Here is a 27,008-nt window from a genome sequence, read left to right as displayed (position 1 = left end):
ATACTCAGGAGTTCCATATAATTGTATTTATACTTTTACTTATGAAACAATATTATAAAGACGCAGCCAAAAATACTTTCCTTTGCCAAAAATCTTTGAGAATAATAGCTACAAAAGCTAACCAAATATTAGAAGTATTAGGTATCTTTTTATTTGCCTCATTAAATCTTTTATTTATATTCCATAAAATATTCCCAGTGACGCCTGTGTTTGTTATGTCTTTACTTTATTTATGTTTGTAATTCTCGTAACAACGTTTTCTATGAATGCTTTCTGTAGGTAATATTAGTCTACTGCTGATCTATTTAATGAGGCAAAAAGAACACTCCTCAAAGTAAGAAGAAAATACAGGGTCTTAGTGACATCGTAACGAAAATACTAAAGGGGATGATTCAGACCATGACTCTGAGTGACGTGACTCAGAATAATGAGTTGAATCATCCCTCTCAAAATTTGTTACGATGTCACTTACACCCCGTACAAGTATGTACAGGTAGCCATACAAGTACGTATTGGTGTTAGTGGCTCCGTAACGAATATTGAGGGGGATGATTCAGATCATGATACTGAGTTAATATCAAGTGAAATTTCCTATCGGAAAATTCATGACAATTTTACTAGCTTTTTTTCTTCTTTTTTCAGTTCCATACTTTTAGACGTCATTAACGACCTGTATAAACTAATAGATAGAACAAAATATAAACAAAAGAAATGACGATATGTCCGTACTCATATTATCAACTTTCTTGTAGGACATAATATCAGAAATGATTGCATGTTCTTGTCTGATAATTTGTATTTAAGTACTTGTATGTTGTCCCTTTTGACCACCTAGATTACGCATGTTCTCTCAACTTCATCAACTTCTACATAACATATGCAATTCGTCGTCTTTTAAATTCATAAAATTTAATTTCCCCTTCCTCTTTTTCTCTTTTTCCTTCTATCTTTTATTTGTATACATTCATGATATCCATCTTGAAACGAATATAATATCAACAGTGGTGTCAGGTCATCTAATTTGACTCGACTTCTCTTTTTTTTCATGACTCTTCATAATGTAATTATTGGCTATAACTCTACTTACCCCATTAGGCAAGGATACGGGCATGAATTTATGTATGTATGCAATAATAAAACAATCTTATGCATTGATAAAGCGTGCAAGAAAAACATCGCGTGGGTATAGTCGCCATTAGATCAGTTTCACCGACGATTTCGTTCGAAAGTCGCCCGACGCGGCCGCGCGCGACGCTTCGACTATGCACCTAATTGCAATCATACTAATAAGTGCATAATTCCAATACTAAACGCCAATTAGCAATTATATTCGACGGATTCTGTCGCGTGTATTGCAATGATTTGATTCCGCTGAATGTTTGAGTTTCTCCTATAACGTACAATTATTTTTTTGTAGTTTGTATAGGATATCTACATACTATTACATAAGAGGAATACATGTAATTTATTACACTATACGTCTCTTGCTTCTTCCATATACATATATCGTTGCATGTACGCGCGATTATAGAGAGTACCTAATAAGTGTAAAAATGTGTAATACCTAAGTGGAAAATACTATTTGTGAAGTTCCGAGATGAAGTAACCATCCCCTTACATTGGATGACCTACTTTTATATTTTCCACAAAAATCTATTAGGCCACGACCCATCCAGTATTACTATGACATCTAATGTTTCAAACCAGTATCCTTCTGGTGTCAAATAGTCATTAAAGAAAACAAATTATTGTTTCGCATGCCATCATACTCCGTGATAAATGCAAACCACGATATTGAATTCACAAACAATTAACGGTCATATTTCAATGTAGCCATTCGCTCCGTGTCTTGAAAATCTAATGAAACTCGTATCGTAACAGTTTTTCAGGCATACTGGTATCTCGCACTATTTCTTAAAAGAAACTCAAGGCACACGTCGACCAATAAATTCTCATTTATTGTTTATTTGTGGCTATTTCCACAATATGAAATAATAATTAGATCGGAAAAATAGGTGCTGTATCGGAAAAAATATTCGCTTTCCTGTTCAAGGAATGATATATTACATAGGTATGTTTATAACGAGTGTATAATATACCTTGTATAATGAACAATCGCACAATTCTAATATATTAAAGTCGAACGTATATGTTACCCGAGTCTCTTCTGAGTTTAAAACAATAATTTAAATTAATATGTGTATGTCTACCTACTTTATTGAAGATAAGTCCAAAAAATACTGCTTCCTCTCTAAAAATAGCACAGAAACGAAAAATGTCAAGAATGACTCTTAATAAGTAATAGTTAACAGATTTCATTACGATACTAAAGTTAGTTAAAAAATAATATTTTGTTTACGATGTTCAAATATCGCCAAATAAATTTCTTTATTATAACTGTTCTTCGCTTCTTAATATCTAATTACACCTACTTACAATTAGTTATTGTGACTCTTACGCCGGTATCTACAGACATACTTACTTATTTACGTTCCTAAAACAAAAACACGAAAAAGCCTAACTTAATTTTATTTTAAGTTGACAGTTTTAAAAATGGTACCTAGTCGTCATAAACTTACGATAATTGCAAACATGAGATAGATAGAGCTTGTTTTAGAACTGTCATACCATAATAAAATCAAATTTGACTCTACCATATCGACATCAACCTCATGTAAAAAGTAAAGATGTAAATATGTTTGATATGTAACGTTACGTAACGTTATTATATTTATTACGTGGGGCATAGACGTATCTAGCGAGGCGTGTGTATACGTATATACTATATACTTCTGCCGAACCCTTCGAAAACAGGCGTTTAAATTATTTCTGTTATAAAAATAAATAAAAATAATAAATTAATTATAATAATTAAAAACCGAGGAGCTCGGTGGCGCAGCGGTTAACGCGCTCGGTCTGCGATTGTTGAAGTTAAGCAACTTTCGCAAAGGCCGGTCATAGGATGGGTGACCACAAAAAAAAAACAAAAAAGTTTTCATCTCGAGCTCCTCAGTGCTTCGGAAGGCACGTTAAGCCGTTGGTCCCGGCTGCATTAGCAGTCGTTAATAACCATCAATCCGCACTGGGCCCGCGTGGTGGTTTAAGGCCCGATCTCCCTATTCATCCATAGGGAAGGCCCGTGCCCCAGCAGTGGGGACGTTAATGGGCTGGTGATGTGTAATTAAAAACCCCTTCTCGTGTTCGTTGCATCAAACGATTTTTTATCTTTAATTAATAACGCTAGTAACTAAATATCCAGAAGTTCACCATTGAGAATTAATCACCTACGAGTATTTGAGGCACAGAGAGTTGCGTTGACAAACGTCACCTCAATACTTTCACATTGACAAGATTCTGTCGACGAGCACACGCCATTGCGTTTTCTTCATAAAGCTGATAAACATCACAGCCAGTGATGTGAAAACGTTCGTAAAAAGGGCAAAATTTATGTAAAATGAGCTTTATTATCTAACTTTTAGGCAGAGAAGCAAGAGAAGTGTGTCCGTATCGAAGCAAATGGAATTCCATAGTCTGTAGTAAATAGGCGTGAGTTTATGTATGTATTTATGTTTAGGCAGATAAGACTAGAGTACAAGAAAGAATAGTTTGAAGCAGAAATGCAATCAGTGTTCTTACTATTAAATAATTTTTACAATGGGAATTTTCCCACTTTGAGGACATTCCCGGCACAGCACAGGCCACGAGGAAGGGTCTGAAGATGCTTTCTTGCTTTTAGAGAATCACATGGGAACGTTCCATCTAGTGGAAGCGCCGCGCGTACCACTGCGTTCGTTAAAAACCACTGACATTGCGTTTTGAGATAGATGCAGCGCATCAGGAGTTGATAATTAACCGCTATATAGCAATTCACAAAGTTGCAATGAATATCCTTTGGCGATCCCGTATACTTATTTGTATTATACGGGATCTTTTGGATATCTGTTTGTTTATTTAGGATACAGCGTGGTCAGACGTATGGGATACGCGATAAGGGAAGAATTATTTTAAGAAATATTTATATGCATTTATTCTTTAAAGATTCTTCATATTGAACTGATATCAATTTCGATAGCACTTAACAATCAGAGTTCAAGTTAAGAATTATAATTGATAGTAAACTTTTAATATATAAAGAAACCTAGTATTAAAGTATAGGAGAAGTCACTGTCCGTAATAGGTTAGTGCTGCATCAATTAAAAATATTTATAAAGTCATACGAAAAAACCAAATACTCTCCATGCTACTTTTTTAGGGAAAAATAGGTAAAAGTAGCATGGAGAGTATTTGGAAAATGCTACACCGACAAGAGCGTGGCTCTTAAATTGATGATGATGATGACGAAAAAACCATATCTGCAGTCGAAAAATACACATTATACATTATTCAAAAGAAACTTCTTGCGTGATTCATTCATTATTTCACTTATTCGTACTACATCGTACGAGATAACATAATTTTAATACATTTGTGGAGTCAACCAGTATAAGGCAGCTAAATATAAAAACTTCGGCGTCAGAACCTTACCCTAGCTAACAGTAAACACTCATTAAAGTCGTATATAAAAATTCTTACCAAGTCACAACTGGTGGTGGTCATCTTTATGGCGGGTATTAAACGACGTGGAGTCATAGACACCATGAGGGGCCCTGTTGCGTCATCAGAATGTCGAGAAAATTTGTTTGTGTTACTGCTAAAGTTATGAGTGCCGAGCGGTTAAGTACGTAATAAATACACACCTATTCCCTACCGAGGCACGTCCACAGAGAACTTTCTGGAGCGCTCCCCATTTGTCCGGCCAAGTAGTTAATGCCATCTGCGGCAAATCTACAATAAGTCAAAAAAAAAAAAAAAAAAAAAAAAAAAAAAAAAAAAAAAAAAAAAAAAAATCCCTACCGAGGTAAACTATGGAATTCTATTTGCTTCGATCTTGCCACACTTCTCTTGCTTTCAATATAATAATTGTGTTTTATAATAAATAGAACACGACTTCAAAATATGTGTTCCACCGAATCTTAGGTAAATGAATATTGTAGCATAGACCTAAAACAGGAAACTCACAATGTGTAGGTGAATATTATTGAATACTCATGTAAAACCTTGTTGTAAAACTTCTTCAACAACATAAAGCTTTCTATAGTATTAGTACTTTTTTTTATGTGTGTCGTTTTAGCTAAACCTGGCGACGTAAAACGAGAATAGAAAGACAGCTACTTTGTAAAAGTCATTGAGGCGTGTAAAGCTAAAAGCACATATCAGGATTTTTCAAGATTTCTTTATCTAGATTGATGTTAGTAGGTACTATTAAACAGAACGAGCAGTTCAGTACAATTATTGACTATATTTTAATAATATAATATTTTACAATCGTCTCAATGCGCGGTAGGTATAAGATCAGTCAAAGTACGTAAACTAGTGTTGTGACGTTTATGAGCATAGTGATATACCAGTCGATATTAGGTCGATCGATTCTTTTCTATCTAACAGTACATATTAGATATTCATTAGTGTTGTGTGAGTAATCATCAGTAAAGAAAGCAGACAGATTCTTCCGAATCGTACTCGCTGTCAGCATTTTCAGTTTTATATAGAATTAAATTAGATGTCGACCTCATCTGTTCTGTTATAGTAATAATAATTCGATACAAAACTGAAAATGTTGACAGGATGTACGGTTTCGAAGAATCTGTATCTATCTGCCTTCAGCATTACTCACACGTCACATTTGAATATCTAGTAAATATGTACTAACATGAATCTTGATAAATAAAACTCGAAAACTAATTTGGGTGTTCGTACTACCAACGCCCATAGTAGAGATTACTAAGTAGAGATTATTTGCGTTCTAAGTTCAAAATACACTTCTCATCAAAAAAATCGAAACACTTCCGTTTTCATTGTTTCTGTCCGAATTTAACACAAAAAAGAACTCATACGATGAAAAAAAATACATAAATGTATAGCTGGCAGTTTGGCCATTACAGTAATAAGCGAAAATTCTAAATTCAAAATTAGAATTTCATTTGTTTATCTTATAAACGAAATGAATCACTGTTTTGAGACAAATGTGTGTTTAGGGTTGGAGTACATTTAGCGTTTAAAAACTAAAAATTGGTGCCTATCCTTAAACTTTTTGTTTTTTATTTCAATACTGTGACTTTGGGACGTCTGAAAAAAGGTTTTTTTTCTAAAACGTATGGATACTTCGCCCACAGAAGCCGCCCAAGTTGTGGCATTGCTGGATTCTGGCCTTAGTCAGCGTGCTGTGGCTGCAAGACTGCATCTAAGCCTGTCATCTGTTCATAGAGTCTATAAACGTTATCGGGAGACTGGTTTGTTCACGCGCCGTTCAGGATCTGGCAGGAATCGGGTCACTTCTGAGCGAGATGATCGATTTATTGTAACAACTTCTTTAAGAAATCGACACCTTAACGCTTTTCAACTGCAGCAGCGGCTTCGTGTTGTACGAAGGGTGGCTGTAAGTGACTCTACAATAAGAAGAAGGTTGAAGGATCGTGGACTGGTACCGCATAAGCCAGCAAATGGGCCGAAATTAACTGCAGACCATCGAAGAGCGCGCCTTAACTTTGCACGTGAGCACCTAAATTGGTCATACCTACAGTGGAGCAAAGTTCTCTTTTCTGATGAGTGTAAAATTATGCTGTATGGTAACGACGGAAGGAACAAGGTCTACAGAAGAGACGGAGAACGCTATGCACAATGCTGCATTGAAGAAAAGGTCAGCTATGGTGGCGGTTCGTGGACGGTTTGGGGAGGAATCAGCGCCGACGGTAAGACAGAGCTTGCTTTCGTGTCTGGGCCACGTCTGCCTGCACTAAACTGTCATCGGTACGTCGAAGAGTGTCTCGAGCCTCATGTGATGCCCTATGCACATTTTATTGGCAACGGCTTCATATTCATGCACGACAATGCTAGGGCTCACACCGCGGGCGTCGTACGAGATTATCTTAACGAAGTCGATATCTCTATTATGGAATGGCCAGCAAGAAGCCCGGACATGAATCCCATTGAACATCTGTGGGATGAATTAAAGAGACGAATTCGAGCAAGAGATCCTGCCCCAGAAACACTTAGCCAGCTGCAAGATGCAATCCAAGAGGAATGGGACAATATACCACAGCATGTGATCGTGACTCTCATCCGATCGATGAAGAACCGTATGGAAGCAGTAATTAGAGCTCGGGGAGGGAATACAAGTTATTAAATAAACGTTTTTTAGCTTTTTTTTTCATTTACGTGTGTTGTTTTATCCATTTCCTTTATACTCCATACGGAATAAAAATGACTCATTTAACAAAATACGAAACCTATGAAAAATTCATTTAAATTTAGAACATTAACATTAAGATTTGATAAGCTCATATTACTCACTATTAAACGACATTTAACATTTATTCCTAAATGTACACATTTTTCTGATAATCCTGACAAAACGTAAACTTGCAAGGTGTTTCGATTTTTTTGATGAGAAGTGTATTAAGCCTAGCTTAAAGTGAATTTTAATCAAAGGTACAAAAATTAAATTTAGAAAATTATAAGGAAATCACAGCATGACTTACACCAATTCACAAACTTTGCAGACAGGTCGGCCTAATTCTTTAAGAAGGTATTCCACAAATTTTGGTTGTAAAGTACGTGAAACAAACTTCCACGTTTAGGACGTTTTGAATAATACCTGTTGTTCTTTCCTATCCTGTCTTGCATGTCGCTGAAAAGCAAAGAGATTCTAGGCAAGAGTTCGTCTATAGCGACAAAGTTGCTTTTAGAGAGCGGCATAGCAGTGCTGACCCCGCTGCCGCTTACATTTAGGACCCTTTCGGTATAAGGTCATCGTGCCGGCGCGCGGACCGGAACGCGTGGACTCACGTGGACCGCAAAAACTAGACACTACACTATTTGTAGATACGCATTTGTTATAATACCCACAGTTCTGTTTGAAAATAGTTTTTGTTACATTTTGCTTCGGTTATTACGAACACCTTGGTGGTATGTGTTTTTAAGTTAGGCAGCGATTGGCCCTGATTCCTACAGACACCGCCTAATTTTATTTTAAATTATACCTGTCATTTTCGTATCCGTCGAAAAGGAAAGGGACCGATGATTGACAACTGTTAATTTTAAAATGAATGAATGAATGGCCCGGGCGAATAAAATTGGTATCAAGCTGATATGCTATGCTACCCATTTGACGTCTGCTGTCAACTTAATTCTGTCGAGTTATGTGCCAATATAAAATGAAGGGAGGTTTTTTTAAATTACTTTTAATAAATTTTATGCCTGTCCATTACCCGTCTCTTTCCTTTTCGGCGGATAAGAAAGTGACAGGTATACCTAAAATAAACTTTGATGGTGTGTACTGGAATCAACGCCAATATGTACGTATTTTACAGCACCAGTGTCAGGTTAATTTTGCAAAGGAAATATTTAATAGGTAGCACGTAATAGAAATGATTTTTTCTTTTGAACAAAGAATGAATAATTTGAACAATTGACTTTATATTATTTATTATATCAGTACTTGAAGTTCCTGATTGAGTATAGAGTCGCTAGCACTCCTCAATTCACTCTTATGTTAAGCAAATCTACGATATATTACCTTAAGGACGAAAGGTTAGAATCAACTACGTTATAAAGAGTATAAGTTTCATTTTGCATAATTTTATAAGCAGAACAAACCGCACTAAACACAGTTCCACATTTTACAGCGATACTAAATACTTAGGTACTTATTATACTAGGTGTCGGCGCAACGAATTTTTCTTCCTAATTACTGGTGTCAGAGAGATTGTGGGGAAATGCTCCCCGTAGTACAAAAGACGGGACGTTCATTAATAGGATCTTTCTAACTGCAATTTTGCTGAATAAAACCCGGGACCGCAATATTAATATCGGGCAGTATTCAACCACCTTAATAGTTCTAATTTGTTTGCTTGTTTTTGCGAAACTGCGCGACCCGCGGCCTTTGTTTCATTATTTTAAAAGGCAAATGTTACAGGATTTATAGTTGAAATATGTTGTACTTATTTTAAGTATGCATACTATACAAATGTAAAAGCTTCTCGGGTTAAAATGTCTCTTATCTTTAAAAACCGTCAGTTCGTTAATGAACTAATTTTAATTCTGATTTTTAATTAAATTATAAGTGCTAGTTTATTTCTGTAGCTTAGCGTGTGGACTAAACGATGTGTTAAAATGTATTTAGTGTTAGGTGGGGTTGATAGATACGAGAATTTCTATGAAGTTTATTCAAGGCTAAGGTTAAGTTTCAAACGTTTATTTTTTATTTATTTATACATTTATTGTTACATAATATTCAGCGAAATTCGGCATGGTGTGTGATCCGCTAGTGTTCGAACAAAGACTATAAGTATGGTATTGTGTTTATAACTGGCATAACAAACAACATTTGGAAGTATTTCTTAATGTGAAATTACTTTTCTGATGCGTTCGATTATATTTTGAGCTTCACCGGTGACGTCTCCTTATGAATACTTAAGCTCCTACATAATACTCATCTATGTGACATAGAATGAGCAAGCTGAATAATTTCCATATATGCGCACGTAAATTATTCAATAAGGAAAACGATGTGAAATTTATATCGCTGCCTCGAAAATCCGTCAACATTAAATACGGAAACCATAAAATAAATTAAAACTGCTGTTTCCATTTAAGAAAATCATAACGAGACTCTTTGTGTTCTTGCAAGTTCATTTTTTTAACAAAGAGTGTAAGCTAGAGCGGTTATGTCTTTATGTACAATAGAAAATACGTCACAGATAAGAAAGGAGTAGAGAAAAAGTGCTGCCTCGTTGTGATGCAGGTAATGAAAAAAATATGCCGGGTCAACGTAAGAGAAGGCGCTTGTACATAAGCTTATTAACTTAGCTTCCCCTTTCCTTTATTCTTTAACAAAATGTATTCCTATGGCTGCTTCCCGGTGGTTCTTTGTAGCGAAAATATTAAAATTGTTAAAATTTTAACTCTTAATAGGTAAAGCAACACTTCTTGAAATTATTCCAAAGAAAGGCGTTGTTTTATAATTTACGCAACAAAACTCTATTTATGTAACTTTTTACTTTTATTATAAGTATTATAATAAATAAAACACCTTTCGAAGCAAGGTATTCAACAAGTTTGCATTATTTAAGTATTAATTTAAGCTTTCATAAATATAATCATTTTATACCAAGGTATACGAAAATCTTATGATATAATATATAGACTTGTGAATTTGTTCTGAACAAACACTCAAACATCTACACACATTTATAATGCTGTATCTTTGCATCTGTTCTCAAGACAAAATTGGCTTATTTTGCAAGAAAGATAAAATACATAAATATTGAATAGAAAAATTATGAGCGCACACCAAAACAGCTCAGGTAGCTATCGCAAAAAACGAATGTAACGTTGGAATCGCCCCATAGTTTTATTATTAACGAACAGTTTTCCGGGTTGTAAGAAACCCTTCGGCTGAAGGTAGTTGGACACTGAGGCGGAACCAGGTCGCTAGGGGATCACACATCATGACTGGCGTAATGACCATACCTTTTCGCAATTCCAATTTCTTAGCCGAATTTCGCTGAAACTTTACTAGAATTGTTTAGGGTTGGTTGCTTACAGTGTTTATATTTTTGAAATATGTTATATTAATGTTTTATGTTTGTTTTTTGAAACATAGTTAGATTTGAAGTTTGTCTTTGGAACTAAGGCTTTCCATTTGTGTTTAGATAGCTTAAATAAATTCTGGAAGAGTGAGGAATAGTCAAAGAAGTTATGAAACGAGTGGATGTTGGGTACTCAGTTTTAGTTAATGGGAGCGTCAGTTGTTCTTAGGCTATTTGACCTGCTTTAGAATTAGTACGGAAAAAAATATTTTTATTTTATTAAAAGGTCTATAGACAGTTTGTAAACAGCACATGTATGACAAAAGTCGAACAGATTTAGAACTAGTCTACATTCCAAAAAAAAGAAATAGTGTAATTAAATAGCATTACAAAATAGAAGACAGAACTTAGAATAAACTTGGGTTATGTTGTAAATGTATATGTGTGTCGTAGGTTTTACCTAAACTTTATTAGTATTATTATTATTTTATAAACAATACATAGTCCTATTTATACATAAAAAACATCACCACAAGGCCAAAACAAAAATAAGTAAGATAGTCTAAAGAGGTAAATGAAAAAGAAAATGATATCATTTTCTTTTCATCACTTTTATCACTTTTAAGTCTTTCTTTACTTAAATTATAATATACAAATTATAATGTCACGTTACGTTTTCTAACGGAAAGCTTGGTGAGGTGTGGGTATAAAGTTCACCTTGCGATGGATGTACCTCTGACCATCTCATTTGGGATATAGTCGTGCGCTTATGTTTATGTTTGAAATTATAATGTTCTGTAATGAATACTACCCACCACCCACCACCATCACCACCACCACCATTAATCACCACACCACCACTATACTACCCTACCTTTGTCTACTCTTATTTGTCTTTGTAACATATCTTGGTACATATACCAACGAATCAAAATGCGTTATGCATCTTATCGAATCATCCGTTGATATTTTTTTTTCATATAATTGTCTTATGTGTTGTCATAATGTCATAAATATACGTTAAGAATTTTATGTAGTTGAAAAGTACACAATTTCATCTAAATCTGGTAATAACATTCAGAATAAAATAACAAATACTTAAAAATATACTCGAAATACGCGACGTAAGAAGCAAAATGTTGTGCAATAACCCTATAACGTCGCCAAGGCCTAAATCTCAACAAATCTTTCTTTCCATCAAGGCGAAATACGTTATATAAACATTCAAATGGTCGACCATTAACGGCAATATTGGTTTACGAAGCAATAACGATCTCGATATGGAAACTATCGGCCGCAATCGTAGCGCAAGGAGCGACTGAAATTTACGTACATATGGAAGGCAATATTTCGGCTCTTTCCATGAATTTTCTGTTTTATTTCATACAACCGTCCGTGTGGCTCTAAGTGGCGTTTGATTTTTGGTAGTGCCTGTCGACAAATGTAGGGGTTGAAAATAAAATTGGGTTTATATTTTTGGATTTTTGCTCGTGGCACTCTATTATGTGTACGTTTAACAAAATTGTTGTAATTTATCAATGTTTATCAATGACGACAGCCGCGGTATTTTTCTTATTTACTTTAGAAATAGTCTGTGTTGCCATACTGGCTACTTTGTTTATAATGACCGTAATTATTCGCGAACAAGAATTGTTATTACCTAATATTTGTACATAAATTCAAACACATGACCTTAAAGACACCATTAACCAGTACACGTTAACGATTAATAGAAAGAAGGCAGTACGAAGATGAATGTTATCTCCAAGTATACCTATATTGTCTTCTCAAGCAGTATATTTCCAAAAAAATTCAAAGCAAACTAGATATAAAAGCTCTGTACCTGAGCCAAGAGACAGATCCTTTACTTCATACGTGGCATAATAGTAGTTGTTAAACAAAGTACCCACATAACACTTTTCCTCGCTGATATACCATATCACACTTTTGCGTTTAGGCACTTCAGCTGAGTACATAGAAGTTAGCGACAAAATGTTGCTTAGCTTGGTTTAGCTCCGGCAAAACTTTGTGTTCCCTACTTTTAGGTAAAAGCGGTTATATTACCCGACACATGGAGGCGACCGACTGAGAAATTCTTGGAAAAACGACACGACGATTTATTCAAACGTAAAATATTCCGGTCATTCAATTTTTAGTTCGGAAGTCCGGAATAGAAGAGTACTTACTTGTTTCTTCGCTGATTATCATTCTGGACGTTTATTAGTAATTACAGTTGAGTACATTGTGCATAATAGCGGATAACAGAATGGAGATTGTTCATCATTTAAGCTATTAAGTTTTAACAAGCCACGGTAACAAATAGCAGTGCCAATTTAATAGATCAAATTCGACTTCGTCAGGCTCATAATAATCGGGAATCAACATGAAAAATAACGTATGAGGTTAAGGAGACGTCAAATCTGATCTAATAAAATTGGCCCTAAAATAATTGGCCGGAGAGTTGTGAATCGGGGAGCGGGAGTTTGTGGGTCGTTCTTCTTTTTTATCGACAATGATCTGTCTTACGTACTGCTTTTAATAAGTTATGTTTTAGAATTTTATTTCATGTTTCCATTGTCCAAAAATATAGTTATCTTATTATACTCAAAATACAAGCAAAATACTAATCGGTCCCTCAATTAGTTATTAACGTAGCTTCATTGTTTTTCATAAAATTTTGTGACAGAGTGGTATATTGAAATGCTGTCTCCGATGAAAAGGGCCACTCTGTCACAATATTTTTTGGAATGCGCCTGCAAAGAAAAGTATGTTACCTAGATAAAGAGAACCACTAAATAGTCCTTTACGGACAGATCTTTATATGATGTTTTAAAATATTTATTGCCGTTATAATTTTAAAGATGTTAAGTCCGATTAATTGGGAAAATGTCTTTTTATTGTCGATAAAAAAGAAGAACGACCCTTGTATGAAAACGGCGAATTTCTGTATGTACGCGTGCATACAAACCCGAACAGTACAAAATATTCTGTGTGCATCAAGCTTAAAGTATCCAACTTCTGTCTCTACCAATAACATTGCCCCAGCCGCAACTTTTTTTTCATATAAAGTATTTCGTCCGATACGTTTTTAGTTTCGTTTTGTGGTAGTTGTTAACCTCGGTCATAATTCTAGAAACAATGGTGCGGTGTCCGAGAATAGCCGCGGAAAACAAACAGGCTACGGACATCGCTCTCTCATAGCCGCCGTCTTGTACACGTAGTTTTATTCACCTTGCATGAACTAGAAAGATGCTGGGGCTATAAAAAACGTTGTAATACTTACAAGTGCAACCACTGACACCTACATAAGTTAGATCAAACAAGTCTAATCGGGGTTCACTCTTTTGTCAATCAAATCAATCAAAATCATTTGTAAAACAATGTATCGTTCTTGTCACCTTTATTGTGATTCAACAGAATTCAGATTCGTAGAAGGCAATCAGTTATCTGAAATCCACTTAGGAAGTTTAATGATAAATAGAAGCTCACGACTGTATCTCCAATTGGGGTAGTCAGAGGTACATCCATCGCAAGAAGAACTAAATGTGGGTGTTAAGTTCTTGCTTCACCGAGCTTTCTGTGACACCAACGTGATAGGTGGTGAGCCGCATCGCCATCTATAATGGTCTTCCTTATAGAGATTTAGCTTACCTATTCTCATTTTATACTTGGTAAAACCATGTTTATTTGTACCAGGGTTACTGTATAATATGTTTCGAATGTGAGAACTAAACGAAACGTGCCTATTTCGTCTAAACGTTGAAACGTCATGTCGGTGCTTGCATGAAACGCAATATCAACAGTATTCTCGCTTCACATCGAGATTTTTGATGCAATACCAGTCGATGATAAACTGAACGTAGTAAGCAAAAAAAAGCTGTACAGACGTGTTTGTTACCCGTTTAAACTTGCAACATCAGGTGCAAGAGCGAACTGCACTTAAGAATAACTCACTACAGGTTATTTGTCAAAGTGCACAACATGTTTTACAAGAAAACTTCACTAAACCCGCATTCGTTCCATCCTGTTATTTACTTTCCAACATTAGTTACTTAGTAGATAAATAGTTCATCATAATGGATAAGGAGCTGGTCTAAAAATTCTATATTGTAATCAAGCAAGCAATTTGACATTTGCACATTTATAAGTGCGCAATGTCAACAAAATGTTGAATAGCAATTTTGCTTTTTTTGTAGATGAATTGGTACAATGTGGCCTTTATAGAACCCCTGGATGTATTCTCTTTTCTTTACTCCTCTTCCAACGGAGAATTTGAAAAACTCATAAAAATAACCCACTATATGTATTAATTTTACGATGAATTTATTTAAAACATCATAGAAGGGAAGCTACAAGGAAAGAGAGGAAGGGAAAGACCAAGAAGAGCTTACATGGAACAGATTAAAGAGAAGGTGAACGTCGTGTCTTATAAGGAAGTGAAAGAATTGAACTTTGATAGATAAGAATGGGAAATGCTACAACGATAAGAGCGTGGCTCTTAAAACAGTGATGATGATAATGTATTGATCAAATACACAGAGTTGCACATAACACATTCAGCTTGATAAACTTTCCACTGTGTTATGTTTATGTATGTCCATATTTCGCATCCTTTTAGGAGTTAAATAAAAACAAATTAATATCTACATTGTTTTAAACGGTACAGTGATTGTTTCTGAAAACAATTTACTACCGGCTGAACTGTTAACTGCTACATTCGGGACTGTAACTGAATCTGGTCGGTTCACAGCCCACTGCGCCCGAATCAATATGCTGGATGTAATGAAACAAAACAACTGGCCAAATCATGATAAAAACCGTAACTCATTTAAAATGTGTTTATTGTATGTATTTTTTCTTTCACAAATAGTTTTCATTATGTACCTATCCTACCATTTTGTTTCATATATTACAATTTGATAATGTACGCTATTAATAAAAAAAACTAATTGTTAACATTTTATTTAGTTACATATGTTAAGACTTTTGGTTTTACAAATGTTAATTTTAAGGACATATTTTTGAAAAACTGTGTTCATTGTATTTAGTAGAATTTCTACATCTTTTCGCCAATAATAATCATCTGCAAACTATGTGTCTGTCTGTCTGTAAGATTGTTAACTAAACCGTCTTACCTCTCTGTACCATATTCCCGGTTAGAAATGAAAAAATGAGTACGTATGGTGCAAGCACGCGCAATAAGGATAATTTCTCGCAAATGGATAGCCCATCGGTTTTTCATAGCGCATACCATAAAATGTGTATCTCTAAATACCGTAAGAAATGATGTCATACCAAGGGACAGACTGATAGTAACGAGCGTACTAAGTTCGTATCGATTCACTATAGTCACTATATTTTAGTGTCACTTTAAAATAATAATACGGTAGCTGTCAGTCGTTTTTATTGCATCAAACGTGAACATCTGACAATAGATCTAAAAACGTTTATTTTCTTTTTCTATTGAATTTTCAATAGTAACATTTAAATAATCTGTGGTAATGCTCCGTCCCGTTCTAATAAAACGGCTTTTGTTTGTAACTATGATGTTGCTTGTATCGTACTAACATGCGACGTCACGAGTTCGTATTGCCAATTCTGCCGAACTCCCTGCTTTCGGTTGGCTTTGTTTTTCAACAAATTTCGATTCTGTTTTCTTATTTGGCTATCAATTTATTTGGCTATCAAGACTATTTTGGAAAGATAGTGAAAAGGCGTCATCTACCGTCGTCGTATCGTCGTAAGGGATTTCGATAGTTGTTACCATTAACAATCTATCTACTGGTCACATGTACACTGTGCAGATTGACGTCTAGTGACGTCATTTTTACAATCATTTCAAACCTTTGAATTTCTAAACTTGTTCACCAGTTTAAATTGAATAATAGAAAACGGCAATCTCGTTTTAATCAGCGGACCCTAAAAATGAAACTGCAACGTACGAATCACTGCAGAAAAAGTAGCTTTCATCTTACCCCGAGGCGAAGCGGGCCATGTTCCTAATGTAAGCAAATTGCCGTCACTGCCTTTCAGCGGCCGGCCACGGCTATCATTTCAAGATAAGCGCTTAAAAGCCTTGCGCAAAACGCTTTCAGACAGACTATTACCAGGTTTCCATACTTTTTGCTACATCGAAACTGCGGGTCGCTTTCATTTGCTTGCAATTGAAATCCGCACCGTCAAACAATTCCATATTTCAATTTTAAAATGTGTTCAGTTTTTAATTTTATTTTATTCTTTTTCCTTTGGTGTTTCGTTTTTATATTTGGGGTTGGCTTTCCTTGTTCTCCAAGATTGTTTGTCTCGCGCTACTTCTAGGGAGTAGTTAATAATTCTAAATCTGATCAAATGTAACCTATTAATTCCACTCTGCATAAAAGTCTTTTCTTTTAATTTGAAGACCGTGTCACCCTGCTAGTTTTTAAAAGGTTGTAGGTAAGTTTCTAAATACTTATAAATGTATAAAACTTACCTATCACCAAATAGGATCATAAGGTCGTATTTGAGCATAAAAGGCTTGTTTTTTTCCGAAATAATTCGATGTTTGACTGTAAGAGCAACCTAATAATCTAATGCATTAGATTACAAAGGGATCTCTTGAGGGCGTGCGGGGGACGGAATGGATCCCTTTATTTAGCTTCATAATATTAGATTTTTATGATTATTTTAAAAGGGCCGACTCTTTTAGTAGAACATCAAACAATGCCATTGATCTAATGTAATTACGGATTTTGCGAATACTTCAAAAGTATTAGTTACTTATTGTTGAGGTATAACATGCACTAAGAGGGTGGATTTTGATTCATTGCTTGCTTCGTGGTGGAAGTACCCTAATACGTCGTATTTTATTTCCATTTTTTTGCGGATATTAATTCTTTACATTTGGTGGCGAAGTTAAAAGTGCAGTAGAACTGCATACGATCATTTTTCCCTCGCGACGCTTGCATAAGGTTCGACTTTCCCAAGACGGTTTCCAAAGTATCTTCGCGCGCATTTGAAGCGGCGGCTTAGGCCCGTATTTATAAACCGATCTCAATACCGCTCTCAAGAGCGATATCAACTGAGTCACTCTCAAGATGTAAACAGCGTCTTAAGTGCGACGTTAATTAATAGACGAATATTGAGCGCGTATCACATGATATCGATCTCAAGTTCAGGATCTCAAGTAAACGTCCTAATTGAGTGAACTATAGACCGAACGAATCAACGTTTCGTTCCTGCTTTAAAAAAATATTTCGGTTTAGGGCTTCAAACATATTAAAAATTGTTCAATTCTTTACTAAAATGTTAAAATTATTATAATTCAAACGTAGGTTATTTAAATTAATTATAAAAACGGTCATTTAACGTTTTAAAAATAATTTGTTATGATTTCAAAACGCAATGCGTAGTGAAAACAAAACGCAACAAACATCATTCTCAAAAAAAAAGACGCGTCCTTCGCAACCACTTGTTTTTGTATAGTTTAGACTTTAGTGGCTTTTTAGCGGGAAACGGGAACGGGACAGTTGCTTTCTTCGTTGAGTAATCTAAATAATTAATACGAAGTGGTGTTTTGTGGTTAATGATCGCATTAAGTTGGTCGGAAGACATTCGCGAGTGTTATTATATTGGAGTATTCAATAAACAAAGTGTATCTGCCTATTTTCGCTTCGTGCTAGGAAGCCGCTTCATAGCTCAAAAGTTTATGCGGACTTTTGAGTTAATTCGTTTGGGGTTCGGAGTAGGAGTCTACTCCGAGGGTGGGGGCTTAGGTTTCATCATCATCATTCATCACCTTTCACCATTTCATTAATCATCAAGAAAAAAAATACGTCAGACATGGCTGTATGGGCATAGTTCCCTTTGCCTTACCCTTCGGGGAAAACCAAACCAAAAAAAAAAAAATTAGACTTTAGTTATCAATAATAAACGTAAAGTGGCTTTTCGGCGGGAAACGGGAACGGGACAGTTGCTTTCTTCATTGAGTAATCTAAATAATTAATACGAAGTGGTGTTTTGTGGTTAATGATCGCATTAAGTTAGTCGGAAGACATTCGCGAGTGTTATTATATTGGAGTATTCAATAAACAAAGTGTATCTGCCTATTTTCGCTTCGTGCTGGGAAGCCGCTTCATAACTCAAAAGTTTATGCGGACTTTTGAGTTAATTCGTTTGGGGTTCGGAGTAGGAGTCTACTCCGAGGGTGGGGGCTTAGGTTTCATCATCATCACCTTTCATCATTTCATTAATCATCAAGAAAAAAAATACGTCAGACATGGCTGTATGGGCATAGTTCCCTTTGCCTTACCCTTCGGGGAAAACCAAAACAAAAAAAAAAAAAAATAAACGTAAAGTAATTACTGTCCATAACGATGTCAACAATTAAGAAGCATATTTTTACTCCCCTCGAGAAGAAAACTTTTTTGGATATATTGAAAAGATACTCCTCGGTGATAGAGAATAAGGATACCGATGGCGCTTCATTACGCGCAAAAAATGAAGCTTCGGATATTGTAACCAGAGAATACAACGCAAGCCCTCATGCTACCAATCAGGTAAACAAAGTTATTTAACCTTTGGTGCGCGATTTCCTCTCGCTTTTTGCTAGTTTTTTATAATTGCATCCTTGATTTTAGGTTACAAATAAACAACTTAGGAGATTGTGGATGAACCTCAAGCAGCGGCAAAGGGAAGCACTGACAAAAGAACGTCAACATCGGCTAGCTACTGGAGGAGGGCCTGCAACCAGTGATGCAGTTGTAGACCCAGATGTGTCTGAGGTGGCCCCTGCTCTAATAGTTGGTATCGATGATGCTGTTGACTCTGATACAATTCCAGGTAAGTAATTTTCTTCTAATATAGCATCACGCCTATATCGCCGAAGGGGTAGGCAGAAGTATATAGTAAATACAAAATCACTACTTGCCAGCTATGTTTAAGTCTGAGGGGTGAGCCTATGGCCAATGGTCTAGAGCCAGAGCTGGGATTCAAACCTGGCAGTATGTTGTAAGCCACACATTCTCCAAAAACAGCTATCATCAATTCTATCATTTTTAAATATGTAAATTAGATCTTTTTTATATTTCTCTGTTTAAATTACTTTGTTCCAGTAACCGCTGACCTTGCCGTCCAAGAAGTAAATATGGACTTGCAGCCCGTCTCTTGTCTTCCCCCAACTTCTTCCCAAATACCATCCACCAGTGCATTTTCTTCATCACCATTCCCATGCGCTGTTGTTACACAAGCACCACTTGCCCTTGCCCCAACCCGGACAACATTGACACCACCTCCACCTGGAGTAGGTCCACTACTGTCTCTCACTACAACCACTCCACCACCAGCTCTCCCTACAACCACTCCACCACCACCTCTCCCTACATCCACTCCACCACCACCACCTCTTACTGCTTCCACTCCACCACCACCTCTTCCTACATCCACTCCACCACCACGTCTTCCTACCCCACCTCCACGTTTTCCTACTCCACCTCTTATTAACCCATCAAATACAGCTACCCAAACTTTTCAAAGGCATAAAAGTTCTATTCTGGATAAGGAATATAAAGACAGACAGAGACGGGCTAATGAGATTCATGAGTTGGAGGTTTTATTGTTAAGAGAAAGAATAAGAGAAGCAAAGGCGAGAGCAGACCTCGCAGAACTTCAACTGCAGCAGCAGTGTTCGTCAGGTACATCAGTATTATCTACTTGCTCATCATACTATTTTAAAAACTAGTATAGCTTTGTTAAGTCCTGGGATAATTAATAACACTTTTCATCTAATTTGTTTCAGATACTGCAACTGATGCCTGAAGAGGGGATGTGGCATAATATAATAAATGGAATATTGTTAATTTATTAAATAAAAGCATATAAGTCAATATATAAAATATGTTTTATTAAATAATTTCAAATACTATTCAATCACAAAGCACTGCTCATAAAGATTATTGGTAATAATTTTCAACAATTGAATTTCTAATTAAAAATCCAGTGCTAGTGCTTGGTATTAAACTATCTGTTTCTTCTTGTTCATCATTCTGATTCTCATCAAAAACCATGACATCATTTAAAATTAATGACAAGTTGTGTAATACCGCACATGATACAATTATATGAGAAACAGTTGACAGTTTGTTACCTAGGCCTCTAGATAAACAGGGAAACCTCCGCTTCCAAATGCCGAATGTTCTTTCCACAACATTTCTGGTTTTTATTTGAGCTCTATTGTACCGTACTGAGGGAGCATCTTCGGGGGCAGGTCTTATAGGTGTGAGAACAAAAGGTAGTGTAGGATACCCATTGTCTCCGACAAGTCTTCCATTTAAAATACCCTGCGTGTATTTTATGTAAACTGATGACATTTGAAATATCCTAGAATCGTGCATGCTGCCTGCCCATCTGGCTACTATGTCTAATATTTCCCTGCGGGGCCCTGCAACAACCTGGACATTAATAGAAAAATCTGATTTCCTATTTCTAAAGACTTCATGGTGCTGGCACCCTGGTGTTGATACAATTTTAACATGGGTACAGTCAATAGCTCCATCGATCCCGGGAAGTCCAGGCCACTGTCCATGTCTACCCATCTCTTTAAACAATTCTCTGTTTCTGTTAGCCTCTGCTCCTCGGGGAAACTTTATGTAGTGTGTATGCAATTGAGCTAGCAACTTTGAAACCTTCGTAATAATATTTGAGGCGGTAGGCTGTGATATGTGCAGTAAGTCTCCACAGACTATCTGAAAAGGCAAGGTTTGTGTAAGTCATTTATGTAAAATTAAATTACTACCTATTACTAACTTATTCCTGTCCTGGACACAGGCTTTCTTTCATTTACTCGTTCAGAAGGATATGGTGCATTGCTCTACTGTATTCAGACCTCAAGATGTTCAGATACATAGTAATTTCGGTGTTCATTGTGCTGTCACTTACACTTTTTAAAGACAAAAGTAGAATAATTAGTATTGAATAAATTCTAGCTTACCTGAAATGACGCTGTAGCATAAAATCTCAGAGTTAATAAAACTGCTATTTCCGGAGCAATCGGTAGACCTCTGTTGTCCTGTTTTTCTAAGTCACTTCTCAGTAACGATGTTATAAACAATACAGATTCTTGGCAGAATCTGTATCTTTTCTGGAACCGATCCGCTCGCATTTCAAAGGGATTTTCGGCGTCCCTGATATAAACTTTTGGCAAACGATACGCATCTTGCCATAACAAATCGTCGTAATGATCTAAATCGTCGTAATAATTGATTTCTTGTAAAATATTTTCTAATTCCATTATCGCGAGATCACAAAACCCGCACTCAAGTCACGGTTTGACGGCACTCAGCAAACACGATCTTAAGTAACATCTTGAGAGCACTCTTGAGAGCCGAGTTTCGTTTATTAATACGGCGTCACTCAGTTGATATCGTAACCCTAAACGCGCACTTAAGTTCCGTTTATTAATAAGGACGTCATCTTAAGAGCTCACTCAAGATAGATCTCAGAGATAAGAGCGGTTTATAAATACGGGCCTTAGAGTATCATCTCTTTGTTCGAATCTTCATGGCGGGCTAGCAGCGGGGAAGCGGGAGGGGTATGTACTTGCAGCGTAATGCCGCTGCACTTGCCCTGGTCAGGAAGCGCAATGGAATGCAGTCAGTCGCGTTTGTATCAGGGGCGAGGGGGGCCGAGGGCAATGGCCGCGACGCCGGCGCAACGCAACTCTACCTCCATTCAGAACGGCTTGTGATGTTGAATTTATTTACTATTTGTAATGTTCGAGGCCCTTTTGAAATATGAGCTGTTAAGATAAAGAACGAGTCATACGTTTCTATGTTTAATCCGCATTAGAATTTGAAAATGCAATCTGCATGGTATTGAAATTATCAATCTAAGATCTCTCATCGTCACGTCGATTATTATCTAGGTCAATCACAAAACACCTACTTTTTGTAAAGAAAACGCCTCGAAGTGCACACAAAAGAATCAGTGTGTCAATCTAAAGTACCAGGGCAACATAACCAACTAGTCTCCTATTTGTTTTAATGATGAATGCGGAGTACGACGTGAGCAGAACAAGGCCGTCACCGCTCAGTAGTGACTCGTCAGTCGTCATGCAATGATACGCTCCCATCATCGCAACGCTTTGAGCCGCGTGCCGCAATTTCACTGTGAACACAGGGTTGCCTGTTACAGCATTTACCCCACTTTGAGGGGAATTAGGCCAACGTGACAGATAAGCTGCTCATTGTTTTTGATGGGTTATTTGTTTGTCAACAGTGTTCTGGGTGTTTAAAGTTTTCGGTTTTTGATGAAACAGAGGTTGATTTTTTCTGACTAGCTACTTACTACATAATTCTATTGTACGTAGAGTCTTGTCAATAATTAAAGTAGGTAATCAAAGTGTGTAATGTTTTAGATTAGTTATTTTATGCAATAACCTATGAACAATGCATAATTTGGATCATACTAATTCGAAAAATGTATGTTTCTTTGAATTTACAAAATAATTATATTCAGTATCGAAGCTAGCAACCCTTCGCCCGTTCGAAAACCTAGTGCGGCTCGGAATGCAGTGGCTATATGCACAGTGTATGCACACTCGAAAGGATTACCCACTAGTTGGTAGCGATTAACCGACGCGCTCGCGGTTGCCCAACCACTATTGGTTTGTTTCCAAACGCAACACATTTCAAATCGAACACGTCGTATTTATTCGAATCTTTCAATGGTCTTTCGTTTTCGTTTTTTTGAGTTACAGTTGCTGGCCAGTGTTGGTGAGAGTTTTTGATTATTGAACTTTGCAAATAATTAATTGTCAATTTCGTGTCTGGAACTTTGTAAAAATACATAAGCATGTCGAAGTATCGATTCTTTTTATACTATACGTTGGGAAAGGAACATAAAAAACATACTCGGTAAATAAGAAACAGCGTGGTGGAGTATGCTCCATACCACCTCCGGTTAATTGAGGGGAGGCCTGTGCCCAGCGTAGAAACGTATATAGGCTGTTTATGTATGTTATGTTAGGTATGATAATAATAGTCATCCGGAATTGTTTTGTTTGCAATTTAGCTACCTAAACGAATAGGTAAAGACTCTAAATACAAATTACTATAACTAAATCAGATGTTTTTATTAGTCTACTTCTTACCTACATTAAAAATGGCGTTTTTATTGTTTCGGCGTGTTATTATTTTTAACATTCTTTACATAGATAACATGATCTACTATGCTTTAGTAATAGTCTTTGCAACCTTTGTCCCGTTTTCCAGTATAATAACTTTATTTTCTTTCTTTCACAGGTATGTTCGTGTTGTTAGAGAAAGTTCACATAGATTTCATTCATTTCACACTGCGTAAGTAGCAGATTTGTTTTTATTTTGCCTCATTTTTGGTTATCTAGCTTTTTACATAGTTCTTGACTTTGAGAATTGTTCTTGTGCCTGATATTCTTAAGTTATTAGTACATTTGATACCAAGACCTTATAGATGGGTTTGATGAACCGTATGATTACAGATGATCAGCCCGTCATCCACATGTCCGTCATGTTAGAAAGGACACAATCCCTCACTTGGTATTCACGATGTGATAAGCTTGGGAAAATATTGTCTTCAATGTTTTTTTCGCTCGCAGCCCAGCATGAAAACATAAAACTTTCATTATTTCTAGCTCTATCAGACATTTAGACATACTAATAGTTTCTAGGTAAAACAAACTTCCACATTAATGGTAGCCGTCGCAAAGTAAACCTTAGGGACAGTGAGTTCTTGAAGTTAAAAACTTGGCAAAAACAGCTATTTTTTAACGTCTACATAGTCGCTATTTCTTCGTTAGTAGCAAAGATATTCCGATTTGTTTCCATTATGGCTTATGCACATATTTCTCGGAATTTGCATGTCAATTAAACGTTGGTTGTAAAAAATTAAAAGATAATGTTAATTCAATTTGCTTTAGGTATTTTTGACCAAAAGTGTAAAATATTTCTCATGTGAAAAAGTGGCAAATAGTCGAACATCAAAGTTCTAGACCATACAAACCCAAAAACTTCTTTCTATTGTGTGGGTCGAAAGGTGGACCAACCTCAACAACCCTCAGGGTTATTATTGAGCCGCCAAAGGCCCCTGACATAGCTCTTGTAACGACTACGTAATTACATAAGTAAGTAGTAACAGGGATGAACGACTTAACGTGTTTTAAAGCATACTATAAGGAATAATACTGCTAAAGGCTTTCAACAAGTGACTTCATCTATATTATATTCAAGTATTACTCATTCCCTATTCTTTACGCCCATCATCTCTTTCCCCCTAAACAGTCTGCCACCGAAGTTTTGCCGCCGAAAACTTGAAACTGTACACAATGTAAATGCAGTGTCACTTACCATCTCACTTACTGTTACATTTGAATACCAATGTGTCGTCATTATGCGGCTTTTGAGAAGGCTGAACAAACACACGGCTTTAAAAGCAGCCTTCGGGTTCGAATCGATACTTATTTGAATTCATACTATGCGGCAGACGGCACAAAATTTCGGGATTTTGATACATGTGACAACCTTGTGACAAGATTCAGCTTACCTATACTCTGTCTATTGTGTTTAAATAAATAAGTGTACAGTAAGACTAAATATACTTAGGATAGAATTATTAAACAGAGTGTTAGTGACATCGTAACGAATATTGAGGGGGAGTTAATATGAAGTGGAATTTACTGTCGGAAAATACATGATAGTGTTTTTCAAAATTATTTTCTTTTCTATACTTTTGCGACAGATAATTCCACTTTACATCAATGATTACAATTGATATTACATTTGATATCTAATTTCTTAAGTACCGAACAAAAATATTTGAGCTTTAAAAAGGCACGATGAGTTACCTCATACGGCTACTAAGTATTTAATCAAGTAAGGGCGCCTACACACTTACGACGATAGCGTCCACGACTACGTCTCAGCGGCACTAAGTATGCAGTCGTTACGTGAGCCATATCGGCAGCCTTTGGCGGTTCAGTAGTAACCTTAACACCAGGGTTGATGAAGTCGGCGGTTGGTCTCACAACCCACACGAGCAAAGAAAAAGAAAGTTAATTCATAGCCCCAACAGAAAATACAAACGTAGGTCTAACATAAGGCAATAAATATATTCAATTCCACATCGATATACAAATGCAGCCACCCTCAGGATGCATAATAGATCAAATTATGTATTGTCCATCTAATTAGTTTGACCTGAATGCATAATTGTTAACCTGCTTATATTATAGGATGATAATCAGCTAATTATTGTTGTAATAGTACTCATAGGATTAAATTTAATCCATTCTGGATTAGACATTGCATATAATACTGATTCTGATGTTGAATTACTTCTTAATACTTATATTTAGATTGTACTTCTAAATTATATGATACTGCTCTGAAGACTTAACTTTAGCTCAAAATACGTATTGCAGAGATTTTGGTATTTAATCTCTTAAGATAACCTTATACAAAACGCTGCGAAACTAAAGATATCAAAATCAAGTTTAAAATACTTTTCTAGTAAGTACCTTACGACTATAACAGACGCAAAACTACGACAATATTTCAAAACCATTCAACAAGTAGGTATTTACTCAAATAATTTCTTAGTAAGTACAAACACAGATGTTCTCAGGTGTAAGGAAAGTTGTCCAAAACGCTCTTAGCTTATTATTGTGTCGCAATAAATAACAGAAACTTCTGGAACCCTCGCGAAAAATATATACGGACTTTGATATACAACATGAAATTTTGATTGCGGTGTGTTAGGAAAACGTAATTGATGTCATACTTGCGCTACCCACTAAAAGGTGGGAAAATTATTTATTTATGTGTAGTTTATTTACAGACTGTTTTCCCTTATGTATCGGAAACTTTTGGAAATACTTACTTGTAGATACCACAGCCAAAGTTCGACTAAAAACGAAATACCGTGAATTCTCTTCTCGATATCTTGTGTGATTTTATTTACTTAAGGTGAATATAAATAGAAAAAAAAAATTGGTTGTTTTTGTAACTAAAACTGTAGTATGCAGCCCATATGACCCGAAGTGCAGACTCTAAAACTTGGAACTTTATACAGAGTTCGCTCGCCGGTAAAATATCGAATAGTGCGTCAGACCCCAGGTGTAGGTAGAAACTGCCCAAGTTCCCTAATGTGCGGCTTAAATGATGACAGTTGCGGCCCCTACTTAAACCGTGCTAGGGACGCCCGCACCATCGACTTTTGTACTTGTTTGGGATTCATGTCCGCTAATAAACTGTTACCTAACGAAACTACGGCGGCGCTAGGTGAACCTGTTGTGAACTTATTCTGCATTGGGGATACCTATTGTATAATACTAGATCATAACCAGCAGGGCTAACATGAGCAACGTGGTAA

At 36.2% G+C, this 27,008-nt stretch overlaps 2 protein-coding genes across 7 annotated transcripts in view; both read left to right on the top strand.

Moving 5' to 3' along the window:
* Nucleotides 1–27,008, top strand: part of LOC126366829 (polypyrimidine tract-binding protein 2) — a 496,400-nt gene that overhangs the window by 310,077 nt on the left and 159,315 nt on the right. The window lies entirely within an intron of this gene.
* On the top strand, nt 18,958–20,529 carry LOC126366840 (uncharacterized). Of its 2 annotated transcripts, XM_050010172.1 has the most exons (4): nt 18,958–19,165; nt 19,247–19,448; nt 19,721–20,299; nt 20,404–20,529. In XM_050010172.1, exons 1-4 carry the CDS (start codon nt 18,983–18,985, stop codon nt 20,421–20,423), a joined length of 984 nt encoding a protein of 327 aa, XP_049866129.1. In that variant the 5' UTR covers nt 18,958–18,982; the 3' UTR covers nt 20,424–20,529. The 2 variants fall into 2 exon arrangements, with proteins under 2 accessions (XP_049866129.1, XP_049866128.1); XM_050010171.1 differs by having other exon boundaries at nt 19,721–20,413.

Source organism: Pectinophora gossypiella, chromosome 5, assembly GCF_024362695.1.
Source record: "Pectinophora gossypiella chromosome 5, ilPecGoss1.1, whole genome shotgun sequence".
In the NCBI taxonomy this organism is placed as follows: domain Eukaryota; kingdom Metazoa; phylum Arthropoda; class Insecta; order Lepidoptera; family Gelechiidae; genus Pectinophora; species Pectinophora gossypiella.
This window is presented reverse-complemented; position numbering and strand designations above follow the sequence as displayed.

Coding starts and splice junctions, on each gene's coding strand:
- LOC126366840 (XM_050010171.1), top strand. CDS start 18,983: ATGTCAACAATTAAGAAGCATATTTTTACTCCCCTCGAGAAGAAAACT. Junction 19,166..19,246: donor GCCCTCATGCTACCAATCAG/GTAAACAAAGTT, acceptor CCTTGATTTTAG/GTTACAAATAAACAACTTAG. Junction 19,449..19,720: donor TGACTCTGATACAATTCCAG/GTAAGTAATTTT, acceptor ACTTTGTTCCAG/TAACCGCTGACCTTGCCGTC.